Here is a 27,556-nt window from a genome sequence, read left to right on the forward strand (position 1 = left end):
TTGATGACGTCTCACTGCGATCAGCTTGTTCGATATCAGCTCCAGGGTCATCGGGCACCGCATCTGCTACTAACTCCGTATTCATCATTGTTTCGTTAGCTTTCGGTCGGATTTCAAATCCATTATCGCCGTTGTCTGCTTTACGCGATGACGCAGGAAACACGTTCTCGTCGAAAATCACGTCACGAGATAGGTGCACCGTCCTTGTGATAGGATCCCACAAGCGGTATCCATTGATTGTGTATCCAACCATGATACGCACATCGCTTTTCTGATCAAACTTTCCGCGTTTTTGTTTGGGAACATGTGAGTACGCCTTACATCCAAACACCCGTAACCCTGACACGTCAGGCTTCTGGCCAAACCAGGCTTCAGCAGGTGTTACTTTTCCTTGAAGCGCTGCCGTAGGGCTGCGGTTTGTAACAAACACTGCAGACATTACAGCTTCTCCCCACATTTCTTTGTCGAACCCGCTCTCAAAAATCATCGCCCGAGCTTTCTCGACAAGAGTTCTGTTCATCCTCTCGGCTATCCCGTTCTGTTCGGGTGTATAAGCCATTGTGTACTCGAGGATCACACCGGTTTGCCGACACAGATTTCTCATTTCCTTTGACACATACTCCCCCCCATTATCGCATCGCAGTCTAGACAGTTTCAGTCCGAATCCCGCCTCAACCATGGCCTTATATTCCTTGAAGCATTGCAGAACTTCATCCCTAGAAGCGATTAAGAAAGCTATCGTAAAATGGGTACAATCATCAATAAATGTGAGAAAGTACCTTTTTTCCATCCCACGTTGATGGTGTGATGGGACCACACACGTCAGTGTGTACTCTTTCCAACGGGCGATTTGCTCGTGTCGTTCGAGTTCCAAATGGGCAACGAAAGTGCTTGCCCATTATGCATGCTTCGCATAAGCCTAGGGAATCTGTAACGGAGAAATCGATACCATTTACCATCTTGCTCTTGGCTAAATCGCACACATTTCGCATACCCAAATGGCCAAAACGTCGATGCCACAACAAATTCTTGGCCACAGCTTGTCCTTGAGCTGCATTGATTTCTCCAACATTCATCTCGAAGGAAACCTCGTACAAATCTTGGCAGCGGCTCCCGACGGCAAATAGGATGTTTCCGGACCAAAACTCTACTTCGCCATTTCGGAAGATCACTGTAAATCCAGATTTCTCCAACCGGCTGACGGAGAGCAAATTGTGGCGAAGTCCAGGAGCGTAAAGTACGTCCGAAATGTCGCATCGGTATTCTTTCTCCTCAACGTGGCTTACACAGGAAATAAATCCGGCCTTTGTGACAACGATAGCTTGGTTCTCCTCAGCGAGCGAAACGGGATAGGGAGTTTCAAGTGTTTTCTGCACCAAGAAGAAGGTATCCTCGCTCACCATATGATCCGTACAGCCTGAATCCACAATCCAACGTATATTCCTTGCTTTCGGATCAACCGCAGCTTTTCCCAAACTTCCACCAGTGCGAAACGCAAATGCTCCACCGGGATCGTCCTTTGGCGACGCATCTCTTCGCCTCAGCTGAAAAACTTTCCGGGTGCCGGACGTTGCTCCACTGTTTTCTCCTTTTCCTCCTTCATCACTAAAGTTGCACTGATTGGCCTTGTGGCCTGTTTGTTTACACTTCCAGCACCTTCCCATGAACCGCTTAGTTTTACCCAAGAATGCTGCTTGATTCTGGTCCTGCTGATTCCAGCTGGAGTCTCGTTCGCTTCTCTTCAGTTCCTCGCTGATTAGCCTCGCTTTGACCCTCGTAACTGTTAGACTTCCGGGATCGACAGTTTCCAGCGCCGTCACAACACTCTCGTAGGATTGAGGAAGGGATAACAACAGATGACTTACCGCTTCCGGATCACGTACATCCGCCCCGGCTCCTCGAAGCTCATTGACAATCGAATCAAACATTGAAAGATGCCGCTCCATGGAATCACCATCCTTAAACTTCAAAGAAAGCAGCCGCTTGCGAAGGTACATCTCTGTCACCGCTCCCTTTTTCTCGAACACATCACAAAGAGCTTTCCACATCGCACTCGCAGTGGTTTGTAGCCGAACATATTCCAAGTATGAATCCGCCAGACATTTGACCAACAAACTCCGAGCCTTCACGTCTTCCAGTTTCCATGCCGCATCAGACAACTCCGCCGCCAATGGCTCGTTCAGCACATGTTCGGACAAGTTCCTCTCCTGCAGCAGCAACATAACTCGAAACTTCCAGCTCGCGAAGTTTTTCCCGTCAAACTGCGGGTACATCACTTTTTCGGCCTTCATGGTCCTGGGCCCAGAACCTGCTGAGTTTTCGACGATATTTAGATAGCACGAAACAGTTTTACAGTTTATAAAACGGAAAATTTAGAATAACTTTATTGAAAACGTTTTTGATTGCACGTTGTTACACTTTTTCATTTTTCTTTCTGACAGTTCGTTTAAGCAACACAGATCTAGGGTCAGATGACGAACTTGTTATTAACAAAGACTAAACCTAGACTGTTCGCGGGGTTGGAAAGTCTACCTGACTTCTACAGCTAGACCAAGCTTTCCAGTGCTGAGTGCTCTGAACACTCCAACTATCGCGCACTGTCATTTTGCCCAGGATTTTGCCTTGTATTTTGCTGTGAGTGGGTGCTCGACAGATCTGCCACAGACTCCTGAGTCACCTTAAATATTGAGCAGCCTCCTGTCACGCGGCCATGTTTTTGAGGTCAGCATCAAAATCCAGGAACGATTATTGACTGTGGCTGAATCATATCAATAACAATTATAAATTTAATGGAAACTTTATTCCCGTGACGAAGACAAGCTGATACTATTACGTCTTCATTTTTAAATAAATAATTGCGAAATTAAAAAGCATGTTTTGCTTAAACTAACGATTTAAAAAGGTGGAAAAAAAATTAGTTGTGAAAAAAGGTTTCGCCGCTTTTGATTTTTGCTCCTGGAATTATGTTTGTTTACAAACTTTGCGCTGTCATGGGGAACCAAGCCGCCGAGCCGCCGCTATTGAGTTCAACGAGGCGGCTGGAAGTGGGAACCAGACATGTTGGCTCGTTATTTTCCTGTGGGGCAGTATTGCGGTGACAAGAGGCTGATATTGAGCACCAATTTATAGCGCTGTGCGATAGAAAAAAAAATCTTCGATAACTTTGACAACCGCCATTGACACTTCAGAGTGAAAAAATCGAGCATGTACTGTCGTTTGTGTCACGAAAAAAAAAAGAAAAGAAACAGATTTTCGCGAAAAAGGGTGTTTGCTTGCTTGCGTTGTTGTTTGTTTTCTCCCTTGCATCACATCGGTCTGCTGGTTGGTTGTTTGATCGGATCGGGCTTTGTTGGATATCGCGCAGCAATCATTCCACAGATTGCAAGCAGCCCCCCGCGAAGTCCCCCAGTTCGAGTGTATGTTATTCAGTGAATCAGACACAGTGTCAGGCAGTGTCGTCCGTCGTAGTGCAATTTTGAGAGAATTTTGAGCTCGCTGTTGTTGCCCGTGTCGTGTCCGTGGTTTCTGTCGAATATTGACTTCGTGCGAGTGCAAAAGGGCGTTCTTGAATGTGTGGGATGCAAGAAGAGTAATCTAGTGGTGCCACAGTTTGGATCAATATCGGATTACGCGTATCGATTCATTAGTTTTTCGAATTGAGGCCATCAGAATATCTACGCTTCAAGGCCAGAGCTGGATAGTAGGATTTAGTGTTGGAAAAGTGGTGAAAAAGCTTTGTTTGTAATTATTGACTGTGGTGGTGTTCTGCAGCTGGAGCTCTGCGTTTGAGTGAGGTACCCGCCCCTGGGAGTTTGAGCAAAACAAAGCCAAAAGAGGGGCTGAGTAATACAAGCAACGGAACGTAGAAAAATCAAGTGGATTGAAGTGATAACATTTCTTGTGGACTGGATAGCTAAATAACTTCTACTTGACTGAGCATCCTTACAGGAAATGGAGGATTTCACCCCTTTGATCAATTTACAGGTAAGTTAAATTCTCCGTCAATCAATTCCGGACCTCCCACCCACATCCATCCTTCCCCAGATGCTGTAAAAAACAAACACTTAGAAACCACCAACGCGAAACATCCGCTTTTCCAGACAATTTCTTCCATCTCTTCTTTCTGGTGCTTATGCAAAAGCATCGCCGGTTTGGGGTTGCATCCGGAAATTTTCCTCCAATTATCCTTCCCTTGTTGTGCCTTGTCGCCAGTCATTCTCGTCGAGGCCTGTCGTCGCCGTCGACGTCCACGAATGGGAGATGAACTTTAGCTGCAAGGCTTTAGTCTTTGTTTGTCGGGAATTTTCATCCCACACTCCTTTACCAGATGGGATCATCCCGAGGAGAGGCTGAGTTCGAATCAGGGCTGGTAGAGTTTAACTATTTCCAAAGCAGGTGATGTTATGTTTTATTATCGTGAATTAATTAAAGGTGTTATTTATGGCATAATTTCTGGCAAAATCTTGAGGAAATTGCAGAAGAAATTAATAAAGAAATCCTAAAACATTGAATAAAAATTATCACATATTTAAATATTCGCCTATTCTGGAATTACTTGTGGTGGTTACGTCGACAAGTTGTAATTCATTTTATTTCACCCTTTGAATGTCGATAACTAGTTGATTTTTCTATCTTCGCGTTTGTTACCTTAGCACACATCGCTGTCAGCCCTGCGGAGTTAGGTGAATGTTTGTTTTATGTATAATGTAGCAGGATTTTCGCCGTCAGGAGGGACCAACAGCATTCCTGAAAAAAATCCTTGCCTTTTTCTTATTCCCCCCCCTCCAGAACCAGATACCTAATTGACTTTTCCTTTTTGTTTAATTTTATTTCTCGAACTACCACAGTAGCGTTAAACGCAAAACTCTAGCAGGATTTACTCTCTACCTCCAAAGTGCAAGTACCATTTTTATCATCGCGCATTAAAAAAAAAGAAAGAAGAGCGGATACAAGATAATTGCCTCCTTGTATAGCGCACAATCGGTACGACGAACAGCAGGAAAAACAATCGTGATTAATTCCAGAACTCGTAAATCTTCCTCCATCCGGTAGCGAAAGTCAGCGAACAGGGACGAGAAAGCAGTTTTCTGTGCAACAGTTTCCTTTCCGTAAGTTTCGCCGAACAATCTTGCACATTCTGCTCGCGTGCATCCACTCACTTATCAACTAATGCGAGTTGTACGACTCGACTCGGCTCGAGAGTAAATACTTCTGCACTAACTTTCCCGGTGTTGCTTGCTGTTTTCCTAATACTCACTAACATGCACTGCACTTATCACAACGAATAGAAGTTACCCCCATTTTGTCCGTTCCAACAAACGCCAAGAGCTAACAACTTACAAACCCCAGAGGATTTATTTCATCACCACAGAATCCGGTCTTCGTTCGTTGCACAGTAGAAGTAGATATTTCCGCAAATAGGTTCACTATTTAGCACTTATTCCCTTTTATTGCACTATTTTGGCAAATGTCTTAATCCATTATGTTTCTAAGAAAGTTATTGCAGCTTGACGATGTAAATGAAGCCAGAAAGAATGAATAGAAAATTCAAAAAGACATTTTATCTAAAATAATTAAAAACAGCAAATTACATATTCTTGATGATGATTAACCTGGGCTTGTTAGGAGAATATCTGTAAATAAAAAGAAAATCGCGTTAAGTACTGTTCCTTTGAATTCCACTAAGAATTTGCATCCTTTGACAGATACGTATTTCGACCCCAATGCAAGGTCGTCTTCAGTGTCTTGTACTGAGTCGAGTCAAGTACAAGACACTGAAGACGACCTTACAGTTGAGGTCGAAATACGTATCTGTCAAAGGATGCAAATTCTTAGTGGAATTCAAAGGAACAGTACTTAACGCGATTTTCTTTTTATTTACATGTTCTTTCCAAGCAATTATATTACGAATTCCTTTAAGAATATCTGCACCAGAAGCTTGTATACAAGCTATTATATCTATCTATAAGCTTCATCATATATTTTTCCAGTTGATTTCCTTACAGCTGGAATTACTGGGATTACTTCGGAAGTTTCACCAGAAACTTCTTCATAAACACTTGTAAAAGTTCATCCAAGAATATATCCAACTGTATCCCAAGGAATTCTTTCAGACAATTACTTCTACAGGAGTTCCTCCATCAGATCCTCTAATAGTTTCTTAAGGAGTTCTATCACCAATTTCTCAAAAACTGCCTGAAATTGTGTATCAAGTATTATCTTCAGATGCTCTTTCTGTTTCTGGATATTCCTTCAGTAGTTCCTTCCGAATTTCTTCCACGAGTTTTTCCTAGGGTTTTTAAAAAGAATTCATAGAAAAATTCCTGGAGCAGTTCCTTAAGAAGTCTGGAGAAATTCATGTTGAAATTCAAGGAAGATTTTATGGAGTAAATTCTGTAAGCAATTCTGGTAGAACTCTAGGTAGGTTAGATTGGTAGAAACTGTGGATTGAACTTCGGGAGGGCATTCTTTGTAAATTTCCAGTACGGGTTTCAAAAGTAATACTTGGAGAAAATCATAAAGACAAATTGAGTGGATTTTTAAACGAAATGTAGGTGGAGATTCTATACAATCTTTGGCAGGATTTCTCAGAGCAACTTAACGGAGGAATCACACATAGAACTCCCGAAAAAGTAACTGATAAATCTCTTGGAGAAATCCTCCAAGAAGTCCCTGGAGGAATCCCTGAAATGTCTGCTGGAGTAATATCGAAACGATTCCTGAAATCGTAATATCGAAACGATTATGAAATTTAAAATTGTTCGAATTCAATCAGATCAAGGTTTTTTCGGTTCCGTTTGAAGTCCCAAGCAACTGTGCAAAATTTGGACATGAATGGTTTAGCCTACATTTTGCGCATCGCGATTGACGTTTATATGGGTACATAGGAAAATTTACTTTTTTGTATTTTTCTTGAATTGTTGTCATATAACATATAACCGATGATGTTAAAGTATAGGTGAATTCGGATGACCCCCAATTGTAGAGGCGCTATGTGAGATAAGGTGAAAATCGTTTGTTTACATCAAAAATTCAATTTTTCGTTTTCAATATTAACTCATATTTTGCCTTGGTGGTTGCTATTTTCCATTGGTAATGGCTTCTATTATCATCAATCTCGATGCCCATGGTGACAGACACCGGATTGGCCAGCTAACAAAAAATCCGGTAGATTTCCCGCCGGAAGAGCAAGAGCTCCTCAAATTAATCACATAAGTTGTTCGTAAAGTACCTACCGGATCTAAGTGCATCTGAAAGAGAATTAGATTTTCTTTTCGAAAAGTGCTCGTTTGTTTCTCTACGATGCGGAATTCGATATGAAAAAAGTGAAAAAAGTGTAGTTTGCCTATGCTGCGCCATGGCAAATTTTGGCGGAGTCACTCTTTTCATAGGTTTCTCATTCCTGCCACCAGATGCGGAGCGATCGTTAGCTTCCGTTGGGTTTGCCTATAGCCCAGGATGTATCGAAAAACTTTGTCGAAGACCGCAAAGTGATCCGATGCACGTGGAAAAAGTTATTGCTTTAGCAACTTTTGCCAAAACGTGAGATTTTATTATTGATGTTATTCCTTACATGTTAAATGATAAGCACTCTGAGACGATAGGTGCCCGGGAACCTATTTAAAAATCAATTCAAAGTTTGTATGGGAGCGATTTGTCGAATCACCCCTCGTCGCATTTTGTACTGGGTGGAGCTGTCAAACAGTAACCCAGCTGTCAAAAGGTGATTTCGAAAAATCTCTTTGAAATTTATTTTAGGTACCAAAAAAAAGTTCTAAAAATCTGAAAAAAATCTTACTGGCTCAGAAAAAGGTGCTCTTTCGTATAAAATCAAAAAATGGATACATTTTTCTTAATTTAAAAACCCAATTCATGAAAATTTGGATTTCGGCTCAGTTTTGCATGCAGATTCAGAATATGGAATTATCTCAACACCGCTAAAGAAGCCAATTAAAGTAGGTTTGAAGTTGAAAGTGGCGCTCCTATTGTTGATTAAAAGCGAGATTTACTGTGGTGATTGATAAAGCATATAAAATGCTTGTACCACATAGCAAATGCAATGAAATCGTATGAAATGCATACTTACGGCACATAACATAAGCGGAACATTATGTCAGAACGAAGGAAAAAGCTGCATATGGGTCATTCCACGCCAAGTGACCGACCGCTTGCAATCGACCATCACGGATTTGAACCAAATTTGGCTGAAACATTTGTTTAGATGGAAAAAGAAAAAATCCAAATTTTGGTGCCGATCGGATCACCCCTCGGCCCGTGGCAGCACCCCTCGTTTTTGCCGATATGAAAATTATCCTCTCTTTCTTTCATTTTTATCAATGAAACGATTGCACATACACATTTTCGACCTTCGGCTTTTTTAAAGGAAATCGTTCAGGAAATCCAGAAAAAATATTATTTTTTTGATACAGTGTTGCCAGATATCATATTTTTCAATTTCTAAACTAAAAATCGATTTTTCTCAAAATACGTATATTTTGATTTTAAAAATTTTGATTCCATCGTGTTTATCAGACATTTTCCGATCGAAAAAGCTTAACTCCCCAAGGTAATTTGCGTCGTTCCTGAGATATAGCGTTTTTAAGAAAAAATATTAATTTTTTTCATATAAAGTATCATATGAAATCAGGTGCAGTTTATAAATTTCGTAAAAAACATTGTTCGATGCCATATAAAGACGTTTTGTGCTGATTTGAACAATATCGATAAGGATAATATGGATTTAAAAAATGTGACAGCGTTGTCAGTTTACCTTTTTTTTATTATATCGTGAAACCTAACCTTCAAGTGTTTGACAATATACAGGTTATACTGAAAAATCGCACCATGTGTGTTGCAAGCTGTGTGAGCAAGATAAAAACAATGCACTTCTTCTCTAACGATCTTGTTATTGACCTTTTCTTGACAGACAAACAGACGTAACACCTAGAACAATTTTCGTGAAAATCCATCGCCTTATTCACACTACCATCACCTGGTGGAAATGTTTCACGATACACTGCATTGCGAAATATCGTCAACAGAAGGCACTAGTGTGAAACGTCAAATGCATAGAAAAACGATGCGTGCACCTCTGGTTGTGAAAGCTACAACTATGAAGGTTTAAAAAAAAACGATAAAACCGTGGTCGATGGAAATTCCGCCAATTTTACGTCTGTTTGTCTGTGTTTTCTTGTTTATGGTCCTACCTGACAAAATTACCCAATTGACAGTTATTGTTAGTTTGATAGTTAGCAATAAAAATAGGTTTGTTGCAAAAGATGAGGATAAATTGGATATAAAATGTATCTATTGTGAAATTAATTTCAATTGTCGTTTTATTCATTTCAACAATGTGGTAGATGGAAGTGTTGCCACACTTGTCATTTTTATTGTAAACATCTAATTTACACGAAAGCTTCCGTAAATAGATAACACCAAATAATAACAAATGATTTCTGTTTTTCATACTTATCGAGCATATTTGGCAACACTGCATGAGTATGAGCATAGATGGCAACACAATTCATGATTGTTACTCCGTGATGGGTCGCAGCGAACAATTGTCGCTTCAGTTTGTGTGTTTGCTTGTCAGCGATGACAGCAGTCACTTCGATCACTCACCAGCATTCTACACCATTCGCCATTCATTCGCTTGCGAACGGCAACAAATATCCATGTCAAGCAACTTGCGCATGGCTTCCCACTGGTGATGGAATTGTGTGTTTGATCACGACAATCCGTTTGCTGCATCTTTCTCGATTCGGTTCAACAAAGAAGAGTGAATATGAATGGAATGAGGTGAATATACCGATCCTTAATATGATACGATACATTGTCGATCTGGGAGTCACCTATAATTGATCGAACAAAAGATTTGATTTATCGGAATTAACCTTCTCGTACACCCGCACGCCTCTAGGGAGCAAACGCCACTAAACCATTTCACTCAGAAAATTTAGTTCATTCACCGCCACGAAGAACAAACAAAAACTCATACCATATGCAATCACATCAATAGACAATACAATACTCAACACTGTTCTTCACTTCTCTGCCCGGGACAATAAAGGACATGATCTATTATTCTGCGATCCCCACATAGGGGTGATGCATCCACAGTAAGAGTAAACGCAATACTAAGCATTCCCACACCTATTGTTTGCGTTTCCGCGGAATACTAGCATACTTGGCAACACTGCCGTAAAATCAATAATTTTTTACAGGGATTTTTATAAGGAGTTGAACCTTCGAAAATAAAATAAAAATACTGAAGAGTTGAGCTACCAGTTGCGCGATGATGCGTAGTATCTAATATTATCTAATTCCAAAGGATATCTTAAATATGAAATTTTATCTTATTCCATATTTTCAGGTTCAGCTTCTGAAATTAGCTGTAAGTTATTGAATGTAGTTATATCGAAATGACATTTTCAGCACTGTTGCTTATAAAATACGCCCATCAAATGTTTTCCTGTATATATTTTACGTCGATGTTGCCAAATGTACTAAACCTAAATAAAAAAATTAGCCCGTTTATTTTATACTAAAGTTCAAATAAAATTAAGATTTCTACAATATATATTGCATACTTGGCAGCACTTCCGTTCAGATAATGTTAAAATATATGAAATTTGTTGAGAATTGATGATCTCAATAGATGCATTTTTTAGTTCAACAGGTTATGCTAGTCCATTACGATAGACTCATAATTGACGAACTGGCAACACTGTCACATTCTTTTAAATCCTTATTTTACTTGATATAGTTCAAATCAGCACAAAACGTCTTTATATGGCATCGAACGATGTTTTTTTGCGAAATATTTGAACTGCACCTGATTTTATATGATACTTTATATGAAAAAAATGAATATTTTTTCTTAAAAACGCTATATCTCAGGAACGACGCAAATTACCTTGGGGAGTTAAGCTTTTTCGATCGGAAAATGTCTGATAAACACGATGGAATCAAAATTTTTAAAATCAAAATATACGTATTTTGATAAAAGTCGATTTTTACTTTCAAAATTGAAAAATATGATATCTGGCAACACTGTATCAAAAAAATAATATTTTTTCTGGATTTCCTGAACGATTTCCTTCAAAAAAGCTGAAGGTCGAAAATGTGTATGTGCAATCGTTTCAATGATAAAAATAAAAGAAAGAGAGGATTATTTTCATATCGGCAAAAACGAGGGGTGCTGCCACGGGCCGAGGGGTGATCCGATCGGCACCAAAATTTGGATTTTTTCTTTTTCCATCTAAAAAAATGTTTCAACCAAATTTGGTTCAAATCCGTGATGATCGATTGCAAGTTTTCACATTTTCTCGGTCACTTCATATGGAATGACCCATATTTTTTTCCATCGCACGGCACTGGTATATCTAGAAAAGAAGGCTAGTATTTGCAAACTTGGCAGCTGGGACATTCGCAAAACTTGCTGCTGGAAACCCACTTACTCATTTAGTCATAAAATTATTGAAATCTACGCAATAACACATCCACGTACCACATATCGATATTCGATTTGATTTGAGACGCGAAAAATGTATTCTAGACCAAAGTTTATGTAGTTTCTATTCTATTTCTATTTCGGGAATTGAACCAAGACTGCTGAAACTGAACCACGATGACGCGCTAACGCTGTGTGCTACGATTACCATGTATTTTGCACATGTGAAAATGTACAACATAAAATAACGTATACTCAGCTCGTGCCTTATTGAGTTGTGTTTTCAGCAGCTCTAAAAAGTTGTGCTGTAGTCTGAATGCCATCAGTTATCTTACTCTTCCAAATTCATCCTATTCAAAAACTTGTTCGAAAACAAGCGATAAAGGAATCGATTGATTACACAAACGAAGATAATATGAAGCTATATTTTCATCTGTGTTGATTATGTTCTTTTTGTTTTCAAACGTGTTCCAATCTACTAAAAAATACAATGAATAAGAAACAATACAAACAGCGTTTCAACCCTTTCCTTAATGAAATCGGGGCACTATATTAAATTAACGAATGATTTCTCAACTCTGTAAAATATTCAGATGAAGTAATTTGTCGACGATATTCAATACCATTGATTGATTGATTTGTCTTTATTTCAGAGACATTCAATACCATTACGAACACCTAGTTTGGCTAAAGCATCAGCTTGCTCATTACCAAAACATACTTGAATGAGCTGGAACCCACACAAATTTAATAACAAAACCCTGAAGATGTAAATTATATAGTTCTTCTTTCAACTTCAAAATGATATGATGCGTTTTAAAATTAAAATTAATCGACTTGATAGCGTTCAAACAGCTTAAACTATCAGAAGATATAATAAAAATATTTGGCGACAAATTCCTGATTAAAGTTTATGTATAATATGTCATTAATTCAGATTAGATTAGATTAGAATATAATGTCATTAATTCAGCAATAAAAATCGAGCAAGGAGATTGTTGTTTGAAAAAATATGCTGAAGAATAAGTGTAAATATCAAATCCCGCTACATTTCGAATTAATGATTCATCAGAAAAGTAAAACTGATTAGGCTCTAGGCCAACAAATTTACGTTGAAATAAAATAGGTGCAAAACGAGGATATTCATAATTTGGAATTTGTTTCAATTCGTGATAATAAAAAGACAAATTCACTATAGGATGAAATGAGTGAATATCAATACCATAATTATGGAAACGGCGTGATGGAATTGAACTTGGTACCGTAAACCGGGGTCAAATTGATCAGCGGGGTGAAATTGATCACTCGGGTACTACATTGTAATTCCATGCTAGGAACTCTTAAGCGTCGTAATGATCTTAAACTTTTTACGTCATCTGATTCGTAGATGTCTAGAGATGAGTGTAGACTTTTAATTTTTTGGAAAAAAAAGTTAGTTTTGCCTTATTTTTTCAAGGAATTTGCAATGTATTTCTCATTTAGCTGAAATCATTGCTACCAAACAATCAATTGCTAATAGGACTTCCCGTGAATTCTCTGTTTTAACATTTTTGTGGAGCCTTGGTAGAGATGTAATGCAGTTAATCAGAAAATGAATTAGTTATAAAAAGTTCATTTTATGAAGAAATAGTCATTTTTTTGTGATAGAAATCACTTATTTTAAATGGAATTGCCTACCTTTAGGCGTTTAAGGGGAAATTTCAAAATTTAATTTTGCATTTAAAGTAATAAATTCACTAGTTGTAAGATTTTAAACGCGTTATTCGGTTTTAAAAGAGCAAAATTAAGCGGTGAAGGAAATTTTCCTTTCCAACCGATGCTTAATTGTATATGAACTGATCAATTTCGCCCCAAAGTGGCATTTCCAATATTTTGATATTTGAAGTTATTTAACTTAAAGTTTAAATTTGTTGAACAAAATTCTGTCACATGGTTCCATGGAGATCCACTGGGTACTGGTTTTGCAGAAATTCTTTTGACAATATTTGAATTGCCACAAATGTTATTTGCAAAAGTAGTTTTAAAGTGATCAATTTGACCCCGAATTACGGTACTATATTTACTGAAGAAATATAAAATCTAAAATTCTACAAGTAGGATTTATTTCAAATAAATATTTTAAAATGTTAACTACTGGATGACTCATATTGAAGCATTGTAACATAAATTTGCTATTTATGAAACTAATTTTAAGAGGAATGATTCCAGATAAGACTTCTACTGATTGAGTATGAGTAGAATTAATTAATTTTAAACAAATTCTAAGACATCGAAATTGAATTCTTTCAAGTTTGGAAAAATAAGCACTTGCAAAAGCAAAACATCCATATTCCATAACAGAACGAATGGTTGTTTTATAATGAGCGATTAAATCTTAGGGATGAGCTCCCCACCTAGTCCCTGTTATAGATCTAAGATAATTGATTCTTCTTGCACAAGTGTTTTGTACATATTGAATATGTTTATTCCACAATAATTTTGAATCAAATCATATTCCCAAATATTTGTAATCATCATCTTGCTCGATTTCAGATACAAATTATAACTGACTGTAGAATGTTTACGTGAAAATATAATAAATTTGGTTTTCGAAACTGAAAATGTAAATCCATTGTTATGAGCCCAAATATCAATATTATCTAACGTACATTGCATGAAATGTCGAATAATTTCTCTGTTTTTACCACTGATAGATAGAACTTCATCATCTGCAAATTAATAAAAATAATAGGGCTCCCAAATTTCCCGGGATTCCGGGATTTGAGAAAATTTTATTTTAAGTGAAAAATGAATTTATTTTAAAGAAAATCGTATTTTTTCATTTCCTATTATAGACTGGGCACAATTCAGCAAATTTCACGATAAGAAGATTCATATTTTACCATCAATGCATTTAAAGTACGATTTCAACTAGCATTAAATACTGAAATTTTGTTTTGAAATACATGAACGTGTTTTGCTAAAAGTAGTTAATACTTAGTTTATTGATTATTTTGGGTACATCAATAGGCATACAACAACCCCAATAATGATGCTCAATCTAATCTTGAGATTTATTTATTCCTTAAATTCACAATCAAATCACATTACATACATTACATTTATTTGTTCCACATCATTAAGACAAGACATAATCAACAATAGTACGCCACAATACTCGGTTTGTGGCTGCCACTCTCCATCCTCGGTCACGCCCAATGCTCGCCAAGTCACGCTCCACCTGGTCCGCCCATCGTGCTCTCTGCGCTCCACGCCTTCTTGTGCCAACCGGATCCGTTGCAAACACCAGCTTTGCAGGGTTGTTGTCCGGCATTCTTGCAACATGCCCTGCCCACCGTATCCTTCCGGCTTTGGCCACCTTCTGGATGCTGGGTTCGCCGTAAAGTGCAGCGAGCTCGTGGTTCATCCTTCTCCGCCACACACCGTTCTCCTGCACACCGCCGAAGATCGTTCTTAGCACGCGTCGCTCGAAAACTCCGAGTGCTTGTAGGTCCTCCTCGAGCATGGTCCATGTCTCGTGCCCGTAGAGGATTACCGGTCTTATTAACGTTTTGTACATGGTGCATTTGGTGCGTGGGTGAATCTTTTTCGACCGCAGTTTCTTCTGGAGCCCGTAGTAGGCCCGACTTCCGCTGATGATGCGCCTCCGAATTTCACGGCTCACGTTGTTGTCAGCCGTCAGTAAGGATCCGAGGTAGACGAATTCCTCCACCACCTCGAAAGTATCCCCGTCTATCGTAACATTACTACCCAGACGGATCCGGTCGTGTTCGGTTCCGCCTACCAGCATGTACTTTGTTTTTGAGGCATTCACCACCAGTCCGACCTTTGCTGCTTCGCGTTTCAGGCGGGTGTACAGTTCTGCCACCGTTCCAAATGTTCTAGCGATAATGTCCATGTCGTCCGCAAAGCACACAAATTGACCGGATTTTGTGAAAATCGTTCCCCGGCTGTTGAGCCCGGCTCGTCGCATCACACCTTCTAGCGCGATGTTGAAGAGTAGACATGAGAGTCCGTCACATTGTCGCAGTCCCCGGCGAGATACGAATGAACTGGATAGTTCACCCGAAACCCTTACGCAGTTTTGCACACCGTCCATCGTTGCTTTAATCAGTCTAGTCAGCTTCCCAGGAAAGCCGTTTTCGTCCATGATTCTCCATAGCTCTGCGCGGTCGATACTATCGTATGCCGCTTTGAAGTCGATGAACAGGTGGTGCGTTGGGACCTGGTATTCACGGCATTTATGGAGGATTTGCCGTACGGTAAAGATCTGGTCCGTTGTCGACCGGCCGTCGATGAAGCCGGCTTGATAACTTCCCACGAACTCATTTGTTTTAGGTGACAGACGACGGAAGATGATCTGGGATAGCACTTGTAGGCATCATTCAAAATAGTGATCGCCCTGAAGTTCTCACATTCCAAATGGTCGCCTTTCTTGTGAATGGGGCAGATTACCCCTTCCTTCCACTCCTCCGGTAGCTGTTCGGTTTCCCAGACCCTGACTATCAGCCGATGCAGACAGGTGGCCAACTTTTCTGGGCCCATCTTGATGAGTTCAGCTGCGATACCATCCTTACCAGCTGCTTTGTTGGTTTTGAGCTGGTGAATGGCATCCTTAACAGTGTTGAAAAATTCATTTCGTCAAATCTAACTTAAAGCACCTACAGCTCATTTTAGAAGCTGAACCTGAGAATATGGTATATGAAAAACTTGTGCGGCTAGACCAGTTCTGCAAGAAAGTCACGGAAAAACTGCTATTTTTCGAATCTTTAAGGTAAATGTCACGCACTACCTGTGAAAAATGCCAAATGATATTCACCGTGAATATCATTTGGCATTTTTCGAAGGTAGCCCGTGACATTTACCTTAAATATTCAAAAAATAGCAGTTTTTCCGTGACTTTCTTGCAGAACTGGTCTAGCCGCACAAGTTTTTCATACACCATATTCTCAGGTTCAGCTTCTAAAATGAGCTGTAGGTGCTTGAAGTTAGATTTGACGAAATGAATTTTTCAACACTGATCCTTAACTTCCCTCAGCGTGGGAGTTGGTTCATTTCCGTCCTCCGCTGCACTGGCGTCGTCGTTCCTTCCGTTGCCGTGGGCTCCCGTGCCTACGTTCTCCACGCCGTTCAGGTGCTGATCGAAGTGCTGCTTCCACCTTTCGATCACCTCACGTCCGTCCGTCAAGAGGCCTCCGTCTTTATCCCTGCATATTTCGGCTCGCGGCACGAAGCCGTTGGGGGATGCGTTGAGTTTCTGATAGAACTTCCGTGTTTCTTGGGAACGGCACAGCAGTTCCATTTCTTCACACTCCGCTTCTTCCAGGCGGCGCTTTTTCTCCCGAAAGAGGCGGGTCTGCTGTTTCCGCTTCTGTTTGTAACGTTCCACGTTCTGTCGAGTCCCTTGCTGCAGCATTACCGCCCTCGCTGCGTTCTTCTCCTCCAAAACCGTTCTGCACTCTTCGTCGAACCATTCGTTCCGTCGATTCCGTTCCACGTACCCGATGGTGCTCTCTGCTGCGTCGTTGATGGCTGCTTTCACTGTACTCCAGCAGTCCTCTATAGGGCCTCATCGAGCTCGCCCTCGTCTGGCAACGCGGCTTCGAGATTCTGCGCGTATGCTGAGGCGACATCCGGTTGCTACAGTCGCTCTAGGTTGTACCGTGGCGGTCGCCGGTACCGTACATTGTTGATGACGGAGAGTTTTGGGCGCAGTTTGACCATCACCAGATAGTGGTCGGAGTCGATATTGGCGCCACGATAGGTCCTGACGTCGATAATGTCGGAGAAGTGCCGTCCGTCAATCAGAACGTGGTCGATTTGAGATTCCGTCTGCTGTGGTGATCTCCAGGTGTAACGATAAGGGAGGCTGTGTTGGAAAAAGGTGCTACGTATGGCCATATTTTTGGAGGCGGCGAAATCAATGAGTCGTAGGCCGTTTTCGTTCGTTTGCTGGTGGGCGCTAAACTTACCAATCGTCGGTCTGAATTCCTCCTCCTGGCCTACCTGAGCGTTCAAATCTCCTATGATGATCTTGACGTCGTAGCTTGGGCAGCGGTCGTACTCGCGTTCGAGCTGCGCGTAAAATGCGTCCTTGTCATCATCAGTACTTCCGGAGTGTGGGCTGTGCACGTTTATTATGCTGAAGTTGAAGAATCGGCCCTTGATCCTCAACCTGCACATTCTTTCGTCGATCGGCCACCAACCGATCACGCGCCTCTGCATATCACCCATCACGATGAAAGCTGTTCCTAGCTCGCGTGTGTTGCCGCAGCTCTGGTAGATGGTATGATTACCTCTAAACGTTCGCACCATGGATCCTGTCCAACACACCTCCTGCAGCGCTACGATGCCGAACCCGCGGTCCTTCAGTAGATCGGCGAGTATGCGGGTGCTCCCAATGAAGTTGAGAGATCGGCAGTTCCACGTACCGAGTTTCCAATCGCAAGTCCTTTTTGTTCGCTGGGGTCGTTGCCGTTGGTCTCGGTTCGTATTATTCTGTTGCTGATTTTCCGTTACAATGGGTTTTTACGGCTGGCTCGTAGGGCCTGACACCAACCTCCTACTTTCCGGAGGACCATAGTGCACAGTTGAGCTTAGAGTCCTTCCCTGGCACTCGGACGTAGATCAGCCGCCCCTAACATGGGGATCAGACGCTGTTGTGAGCCGCTCCTCCTGGAGCAGTGTCGAAAAAAATCAGCACAATGATGTTCAATTTGTGCGAAAACGAACACCAATAAACAAACATAGTTACCCATAGACACGAGGCCGAGAATGAACATGACAAAGAAGAGACGAGACAATGAAAGCGGCGTCTTGTGGTGTCATCCACTGCAGTTGAAGTTCAGTTCAGCTGAACTTCAGCTCGACGAATTCGAAGATGAATATTTCAATTTGGAATTGATTTATTGTGGTTTTAGGCATGCAAATACCGATATGTTACCTTAATTCAATGCATTATAGTTACTTTTCGTGAGTGATGCAAAACAACTGCATTTTTTTGCTTCTGCATCGTGCTCAATTAAAACGAATCAGTTGAAATTGAAAATACTGACTTTGAGTATCAGTAGATGGTTGAAGTTCAGCAGACAGCGGTCAAAAGAATTTCGAAAGCATATATTTCTGAGAACGCCGCTCGGGTTGTCAAGACGACTATCAAAACAAAAACAAATCAACGACGATGGCGCCGCTGGGCGTCGGTGCAGACGACCGTAATTTGACAATTGCCGTCCCTGTCCTGGAGAACAGACGCTCAGGTTTGCCGAAGCAAACCCCCCTTTCCCTGTCAGCCTACGACCAAAGGTCCCACCGGGGTTGGTTACCCGATCTTCCCTAAGGTTGCTCATAGTTTCCGGCCGGTACCGCGTGGAGGTAGGGATAGGAGTTGCTGGGCAGAGGCTAGTGGATCACAATGGGATCTGAATTGCGCAGCATACCCAGCCTTTACCGTGCCAATCACATCACATTATCATACCTAATGAACAGATACAATAACACAAGTCAAGAGTACAGAACACCCGATACAAAAATATAACTATAACCTACGATATTTGCCAAAGAAAAAACGAAAAAAAAAAACTTCGGTGAGGGATTCCAAAGTCAAAGTAAAGAGCTACAAGGGTAAAACCCCATTGAAGCCCAAAAATGGCTCAATACGTGCTATATTCTGATCGTTTAATTAGCAAGAGCAGTATGATGTTGTTGCACCATGATCTAGTAGCCATTTGCAAATTTATTTGTTTCTAAATAGTTGGGCAGTCATTGAGACCTTGTAGAAAGTCAGCTATACATAGAACTCTGACTGTATTGCGTCTCACATGCAATAGTTTGTGGTGGAACTTAAGGATGAACTAAAGGAACCTTGAAGCAGTATAAAAAAAGAAGAATCGTTGTCGGTTGAAATCAGTTTAAATGCCTTCATATTATTAAGAGGATATTATCTGCGGAAGCTTTCCGTTAAGCTCGAATTATGTCAACATAGATAACATTTACATAGAGGTCATGTGATTTGACGAACGTTAATCGAGAAATTGGACCCGAAATGGAACTAAAAAAAACCTTGATCTGAAAAAAAAAACGACCACTATGACCCACGCTAATGCGCATACGACCAATTGCGCTAGTGAGAACGCAACTCCAATAGGCAGATACAAGTACACCTCAATTTAGTGGACATTTTAATTTCGAAATGCATATAAAATCGAATTATGATGATGATTGTGTGCCCACCATCAGCGCAAAGATTACCTATAGCTGTAGATTCATACAGGAACGAAATGATCTATTTAAACTCCTGATCTTTAACTCCTTAAGAAAGTCTTGCACTCGAGCTTGCACTCCAAAAATGTTGCATAGATAATTCCAGAAATTCATCGACGTAATTTTTTGGATTTTTATGCATAGAGATTCCTTATAAAAATATTCCATGAACTTTCTCAAAAATACTACATATTTTTTTAATGATATACGGATACATTAAGGATCAGAAATTATGAAATTCTTTAATATTTTCTCATTTACTTTTTAAAGAATTTTCTCCAAGAATTGCTTTAGGAATTCTACAAGAGATTATTAACATTTCTTCACATTTCTGTACATATGTATTCCTTCAAGACGTTCCTCTTCCAGAAATTGCTCCAAGGATTTCTTAAAAAAATCTTAGAAAATTCTGCAAGGATTCCTTAGTTTTTCTATAGATTCTTTTAGAGATTCTTATAAGGATTCTTACGGAAAGACTGGAAGACATTGCTGCAGAAATTCACACAGAGCTTTCAATAGAAATGACGCCAATTCTTTCTTTTGCACGGATCGATTTTTTCCCATAACTTAGTTAGTTTTGAACCTATTGGATTGATTTTGCGTATGTACACAGATATGCCAAAACCGTGCACAAAATAATTGGGCGTATAATGTAAATGTGCCCAAAATAGATGCCCTGTCTAGATGGTTCCATTTCCCTTTATCATAACTAGAATATTGTATGCATATTGCATACTCTAGATAAAATGCTGAAACATCGCAGAAAACGACACAAAGGAAAGTTATGATCCATCAAAACCACAACGTCTCTAGTGAAACCTTCAACAAACAAACATAATGTTTATTAGTCATCCAAACGGCATCCGTCCATTTTCTACCACTTGGAGCAAAATTATCACAGCTCGATCGCTTCAGAAAAAAAAAACTCGATATGAGTCATTCGATATGATCAACCAGTAAGCTTCACGCCGAGCAGTAGGTAGGTACTAGGTACGTTAAAAAATATGAGGGCCAATGAAGCCAAACAGTCTGCTGGCTGACAGGAGGATAGCGGGAAACCTATTCGAGCTTTAACTTGCTTTAATCCAGTCAAGCGAAACGAGTCGTAATGCCACTTGACTTAGAACAACATCGACGGTGGTGTCGTCGTCGTTACATTTGAAGCATTTGAATTACCAATTCAATATGTAACTAAGCACTGACGGGCGATGTAGTCGGCCGATGATGACGGCACAATGTCAGCGACGAATTGATAGCGAACGAAGAATGGGGCGTCTCGTCTCGTGATAAGGAGTTGCTTAGCAAATTGACCAACTTTGTGCGATTGCTTGAGTCCGAAAGTACATTAGGATGCGTGTTGTTCATGTTCGTTCATTCGGTTGCTCTCCTACACTTTGAAGACAGATGGAACACAGGGCGCCCGGTCAACGACATATTTGTGTGGGCAAAGAGATCGCTAACTGGCCTTGTTATCAGCTGAGTCTGGTTCGGGCTCGATGCACAGCTGATATTTGAGCAAGAGCGGTGGGAATTTTCCTCAGTAATGTAGTTATTTGGCAAATTGAACTGTTGTTGCTGTATTACAAAACACTTGTGCCCCTTGGACCATATGCATTATATAATCAATTCACCCGTACAATTCCATAGTTTCGGTTCACAATTATGTTGTTGTTTCGACTGTACCTCCTATATCCTTATCTTGGCGTAATATTCCAACTAGAACGTAGCCTGCTTTTCAGCTTTGACTATGAGCACTTCCACAGTTATTAACTGTGAACTTCCTCTGCCAATGACCATTTTGCATTCGTATCGTGTGGCAGAAACGAAGATACTCTATGACCAAGGAAGTCAAGGAAATTTTCATTACAGCTGGAAAGGAAATTTTCATTACAAACTATGTATGGTTGATTCAAAAGTCAATATTTTTAACAACGGACATACACAATATCTTTGTTGCATAAATGCCCCAAAAAATTGAAAAAGTTCACAAATTCATTCAGGAATTCCTTTGAAAATGTATCCGAGGTTTTTTTTACCCTGGAATTTCTTAATGACTTGTTTCATAAATTGCTCCAGGGATCCCATCTGAAATTCCGTAAGGAGCTCCTTCGGAAATTTAGAGATTCGTGACAAGCACTTGATAGAGTGTGGTTACTGGTTGTGCTGTATTTGCCGAACGATCTTTCTGTATGAGTAGTGTTGGTTTGTACCGCTATCTGCTCGGTCGCCTTTTGTTGCAATTCTGAGGTGTTAAATAGAACTAAGTGAACGCAAAATTTATAAATTTATTACAACGGTCTCTATCTAATCTAATCTAATCTAGTCTTTAGCTTTATTACTACGGTCTCCGAATAAAACTCCCCACATCAAATCGTCATGTTATAGAATATTTCAGAAAATCTTGCATGTGTTGCTTCAGAAGAGTCACAAAGAATTATTTAACGAAATTTTGCAAGAATTTCTTAACCGATTCCTCCATGATTTTTCACAAATCATTTCAGATATTGTTTGAGAAATTCGCCCAGGAATTACTCCAAAAACTTCTTTAGTTATTTGTTCATAAATGTCTCTAGGCATTTGTCTTGAGAATCTTTTGAAGGTTTCTTTGATAAATCTACCAAATTTTTTTTCAGAAATTCTTCTAAAACATCTTTATGTTTGCGAAAACTTGTCCGAGTATTCAGCAAAAAAATCCTTTACAGATTCTTTAAAAAAATCTTCCATGGATTCATTCGGAAATTTACTTCAGAAATTTGTTCAGTAATTCCTTCTATTCTGCATCACGTTGGCAGCAGCTCGCTGATGTAGTATACGGTTTTGGCAAAAAGTGACCCTAATGCCAAAGGAGGGTTAATAAAACTTTCAGAGATGCCTTCACTTAAAAAAAACATGAATTTGAGCAGAAATTCCTGAAGAAATTCTTACAAAAATGCCTTCAGAGATTCCTTCAGAAATTTCTTTTGGCATTTAATAAGAAATTTCTCCAGAGATTCCTTTAACCTTCCTTTTGCATCACGTTGGCAGCAGCTCGCTGACGTAGTATACGGTTTTGGTAAAAAGTGACCCTTATGCCAAAGGAGGGTTAATAAAACTTTCAGAGATGCCTTCAGAAACAATTTTTCAGAAAATGTTTCAAAACTTCCTTTTAAAAAAGTGTGGTTACTTTGGAAATTCTTAAAAGGATCTTACCAATAATTCCTACAGCAGCTTCCAAATTCTCCAGAAATTCCATTAGGGGTTTTTTCCAGAAGTTTCAGAAAGAGTTGTGTTTGATTTTTTTTTAGAAATTCTTCCAGGGATTTCTTCCTGGAGTTCCTTCACACATTTTTCGAGAGATTCTTTCGTAAAATATCTCATGGCTTTTAATATAAATTCGACTAATAAACGGTTCCAGATTTTCATCCAGAGATTTCTTTACAAATTTCTCCAAGGATTACTTAAAAAAATCCACCGATTTTTCGATAATTCTTTCATGGACCCTTGCTGAGAACCATCCCAGGATTCATTTAAAAAAATTTTCACGAGTTCCGTAAAAAATCTTCCAGGGATTCTTGAGGAGTTTATTTGGAAACAGATCGTAGATTTACTTCAAAAAATCATCCAGGAAATCCTAAAGAAAATCAGTCAAAAATATTTTCACAAAATCATCTAGGGATTCCTTTAGACTTTAGAATGACATTTAACTCCTTGAAAAAAAGTCTTGCACGGATAGCTTTCAAAATGTTACATGGATTCAAAATATCTTGCATAGATTGTTCCAGAAATTCATGTACGAATTTCTTCAGATTTTTTCAATAGAGATTCCTCCAGATTTTTCCCATAGCATTCATCTAGGAAACTTTCCATGAACTTTCTCAAAAATACTCCATGAACTTTTTTTTTAAATATGATACACTAATACATTGAGAGTCAGAAACTCAAAACTCCTTTAAAATTTTCTCAGGAGCTTTCTGAAGAACTATCTCCAACGATTGCCTTAGGAGTTCTGCAAGAGATTATAAAGGAATATCCTAAAACTTCTTAACATTCCTTTAGATATTCCTTCAAGACATTCCTCTTCTAGAAATTGCTTAGGAAATTCCCCAAGGATAGGCTGAACAGATTTGTCCCGTTTAAATACGGGACACATTTCGGAAGCTCAATGTCCAAAAACAGAACTGAATGTTGACAATAATGCTATTTCAGATAGAAAGAACGAAAAATTGAGTCAAAACGTTAACTATGCTCCTGAGACGAGTGTTAGAAAAATTTGTTGTCCCGTTAAATACAGGACGGATGGTCAGCCTACCCAAGGATTACTTAAGAATTTTTTTTCTACAGATTTTGCAGACTTCTTTGCAGAGGATTGCTATGGAAAGGCAGGGAGAAAAAGGGAGATTCCTGGAGAAATTGACACAGAGATTTCATCAGAAACTCCGCAATTCCTCTATGCATTTTTCCAGAAATTTCATCAGGATTTCCTCCAAGCGTACCTCTAAGCATTTCTCTATAGATTTCTCCAGAAATTCCTTAAAAAATTGTTTAGGTTTTTTATTTAGGGATTTCTCCAGGATTTTTTTTTCAAAAATATCTCAAGAGGTTTTGTTAGGTATTCCACCTGGAGGTATCAGGTATTCCTCCCGGAATTTCTTCAGAAAATACATCTATGGATTCTAAAAATATACCTTTCTTTTTCAGAAATTCTTTCAGGAGTTTAACCCTCTAATACCCAAATTTTTGATTTTGATCTAAATATCATTTTTCGTCATCTAAAATCGATTTAAACATGTTTTGGAAGAGGATTCTTTTTAATTCTCGATTTTGTGAATTTCAGTTTTTGATTTTTCTAATTTTTATTTTTGAACATCCCCACACTTTTATATTTTTCCTGGAAGCCAATTTAGGTAACGGATTTTTTTAGATGAAAACATTTTGAGATTTTATGATTATTGTTGAAATATTATTATTTTAAATTTTTTTCACAGAAAATTTTATTTCCGTGTAATTTTATGGAAAATAATTTTAGAGTGCATTCGATTCCCTTAAACTATTAAACAAGGATAGCATGATTTGGGAAAAATTTAAAATATGTTAATTGTAGCGATTCAATACAAAATAAACAATGACTTCTAAAAGGTGACTTAAACATCATTTTTTCAATGATTTGTATGATTGTAAAAAATGTAAATACGCTTTAAAATACACCAAAAACCATTTTGGGATATACGGAACAGTCCTAAATATTTGCCAAAAATATAAAAAACATGATTTTCCACGACACAAAAATTACAAAAATGCTCAAACTATACCCCGTCTAAAGGCGGGATTGGGTATGAGAGGGTTAATTAGAATTTTCTTAACATTTTTTTTAAATCCTTTTGAATTTTTTTCAGCGATACTTAAGGAAATATCTTTAGAGACTTCTTCAATACTACTGAAATTACACCAGATATTTCGGCAGGAATTTATTCAAAAATTGTTCCATGGATTCATTCAGAAGTTGTTCCAGCAGTTCCTTCAGGAATTTCTCAAGCGGTTTCTTCAACAATTCCTCCAGAAATTCAGAAAGGGAAATATTAGATTAAGGTAAATATATAAAACTAAGTTTGTCATGAGGTAGTCTTTGCCATTAGGGTAATTGATCCGATCATGGAGGAGTTAAGCACTGGGTTCATGTTTAAACCACAATTGTATCGCCCCAAGCAAACTTTTTACATGGATTGAATTGAAAATAATAAAATCCATCCTTAATCTACGGGAAAATAACGAAATATTGCCACTTTGATGTTGTTATGAGCATTTTATTCGTTTTTATCTGAAAGAACATTGTGTTCCTAATGTTGCGGTATGTGTTCCTAATGTTGCGGTATTTTGTTCCTATTGTTGCGGTATCCCATTGAAATCATATGGGATACCGCAACATTAGGAACACAGCAGCAAACACATTTAGGAAAATATTTTTTTAAAATAGGTTTTTGGGCAAATCTTAAGCAAACAAATGGTGCAATCTCATAATTTAAGCACCATACATCTATTAAAAATACCTTTTGGTAACATTTCAGTCGAAAAAGTGCTCAATTGCCATTACCGCAACAATAGGTACTACCACAACGATGGGAACAATTACCCTATTATGGATGCTTCACAAACAATTACAAACTGCAAGTTTTAAACTGATTGAATATCAAAAAGTTTACCATTAAAAAAATGTACATAAAATCGAAGTACATAAAATCGAGGGTCTATATAATCGAGGGTCCACTAAATCGAGGTATACCTGTATCAGGTTTCACAACACTCATTCAGTGGATTTTGTACAATGAGGAGATGAAAATTTATGTGGCGCTAACAAATGCTCTTGTCAATAATGACTAAATTGCACTCTTGGTCATCAACAACGTACGGTACCGACGGCTGCCTGGATACGCGAAGTAATTGGATGTCGCATTTGCATACTTGCAGAATCGTCTCTGGATCACTTACGTTGGCAGCTTTTCTTGTTTTCCTACTCATTCTCCTGAACAAATACATAACAGAGAGGGATGGAAAACTGGACGCTTGGGTTTCAATTTAATTGCTGCTTATAGATTTCGTTCCCACCCTGCGTAGACTTTGGCCGACCCATTTCTACTTTTGCTCTCGAGGAGCGGTTGACAAGATCATCCAGCTTGGTTTGCATATCAGAGCGCCGTTGATCAAGAAGAGCAACGTCATCAGCCAATTCAAAGTCATTTAGGTGCTTCATGCCATGGTAATGGGCTGCCACAGCAACCCACGACTTGGTTTACGATCAATCGCACCTGCCAGGATCTCGTCGATTACGATGAGGAACGGTAGCGGCGATAGTATACAAACATCCTTGCCTCACTCCAGCAACGATCCGGATGGGGTCGGACAAGATACCGTTGTGCAGTACTCTGCACAAAAATGCCCTGTACTGTGCTTCAATAAGGTCGATAATATTCTCATTGATCTTCACATGTTTTCATGATTGAGAGAGACGATCGAAAGCGTTTTCATAATCAATAGACACCACGTAGGGAGATTATATGGTCCACACAGGATCGTCCGGCACGGAATCCTGTTTGCAGCCGCCGGAGAGTTGCGTCAATCTTCTCCTGTATCCGGTTAAGGGTCACTTTGCAGAGGATGATCAAAACGATGCACAGCAACATGATGATAATATGACTACTCTTTAAAAATCTTGAAATATTTTTAAAGAATTATTCAATTTCCTTTAAAATTTTGCTTTCAATTTTGATACACATAGGAAGTGCCTGTTTTTCGTGCCACTTCCACAAGAAATACATTTCACAGCAGCCCATCCACGACATCATCACCACAACCCAGTTATGGTGTTTGCTCACGGGCTTTTAAACGAAAATTTAACGCCCATTTTCATTGAAACGATTTGGACTACAGGCGACAATGGACTACAGAGTACAAGCAATCATCCGAGAAGCAACGCGTGGGTGGAATGATGATGGGTGACAATACACTGTCACAGCCAAAGGATTTTCCATTTCCGGACCTCTTCATTGTGGAATCTTTCGGATCCCCCATCACGGTGATGCGGTGGTGTCATTCGCTTGTTGTCGTACACAAATGGGTTCAATGGTGCTTCCATAACGGTGATGCGATGGTAACGATTCTGCTCGAATGGGAGAAGGATATTTTGTACCAGGGATGAACTACTTGTTGATTAAGTACAATGTAGGGAGGGCTTAGGATATTTTGAAGACATAGTTCATTTGTAAAACATCTTGGTGTGATATCCAACCTGTACTGTAACAACAGAGAGTCTGAACTTAGTGTGTTTGAGCACTTTCACAGTTATTAACTGGAATGTTTCTTTGAGAACAGACC

At 39.4% G+C, this 27,556-nt stretch overlaps 1 protein-coding gene across 3 annotated transcripts in view; it reads left to right on the forward strand.

The window, feature by feature from the left end:
• Positions 1-3,220: 3,220 nt before the first annotated feature.
• Positions 3,221-27,556, forward strand: part of LOC109621808 (proton-coupled amino acid transporter-like protein CG1139) — a 40,496-nt gene continuing 16,160 nt past the window's right edge. Inside the window, exons 1-2 of one of the 3 annotated variants that reach the window (XM_020075954.3) lie at positions 3,222-3,984; positions 4,848-5,108. Coding sequence is in view for 1 of the 3 variants with exons in the window: in XM_020075952.3 (XP_019931511.1) it covers positions 3,952-3,984 (33 nt within the window). In the remaining 2 variants the exon portion in view is untranslated. Of the gene's footprint in view, positions 3,985-4,847; positions 5,109-27,556 lie in introns of all 3 variants that reach the window. The other 2 variants (XM_020075955.3, XM_020075952.3) reach the window with 2 other exon arrangements.

This window comes from Aedes albopictus, chromosome 2 (assembly GCF_035046485.1).
Source record: "Aedes albopictus strain Foshan chromosome 2, AalbF5, whole genome shotgun sequence".
In the NCBI taxonomy this organism is placed as follows: Eukaryota; Metazoa; Arthropoda; class Insecta; order Diptera; family Culicidae; genus Aedes; species Aedes albopictus.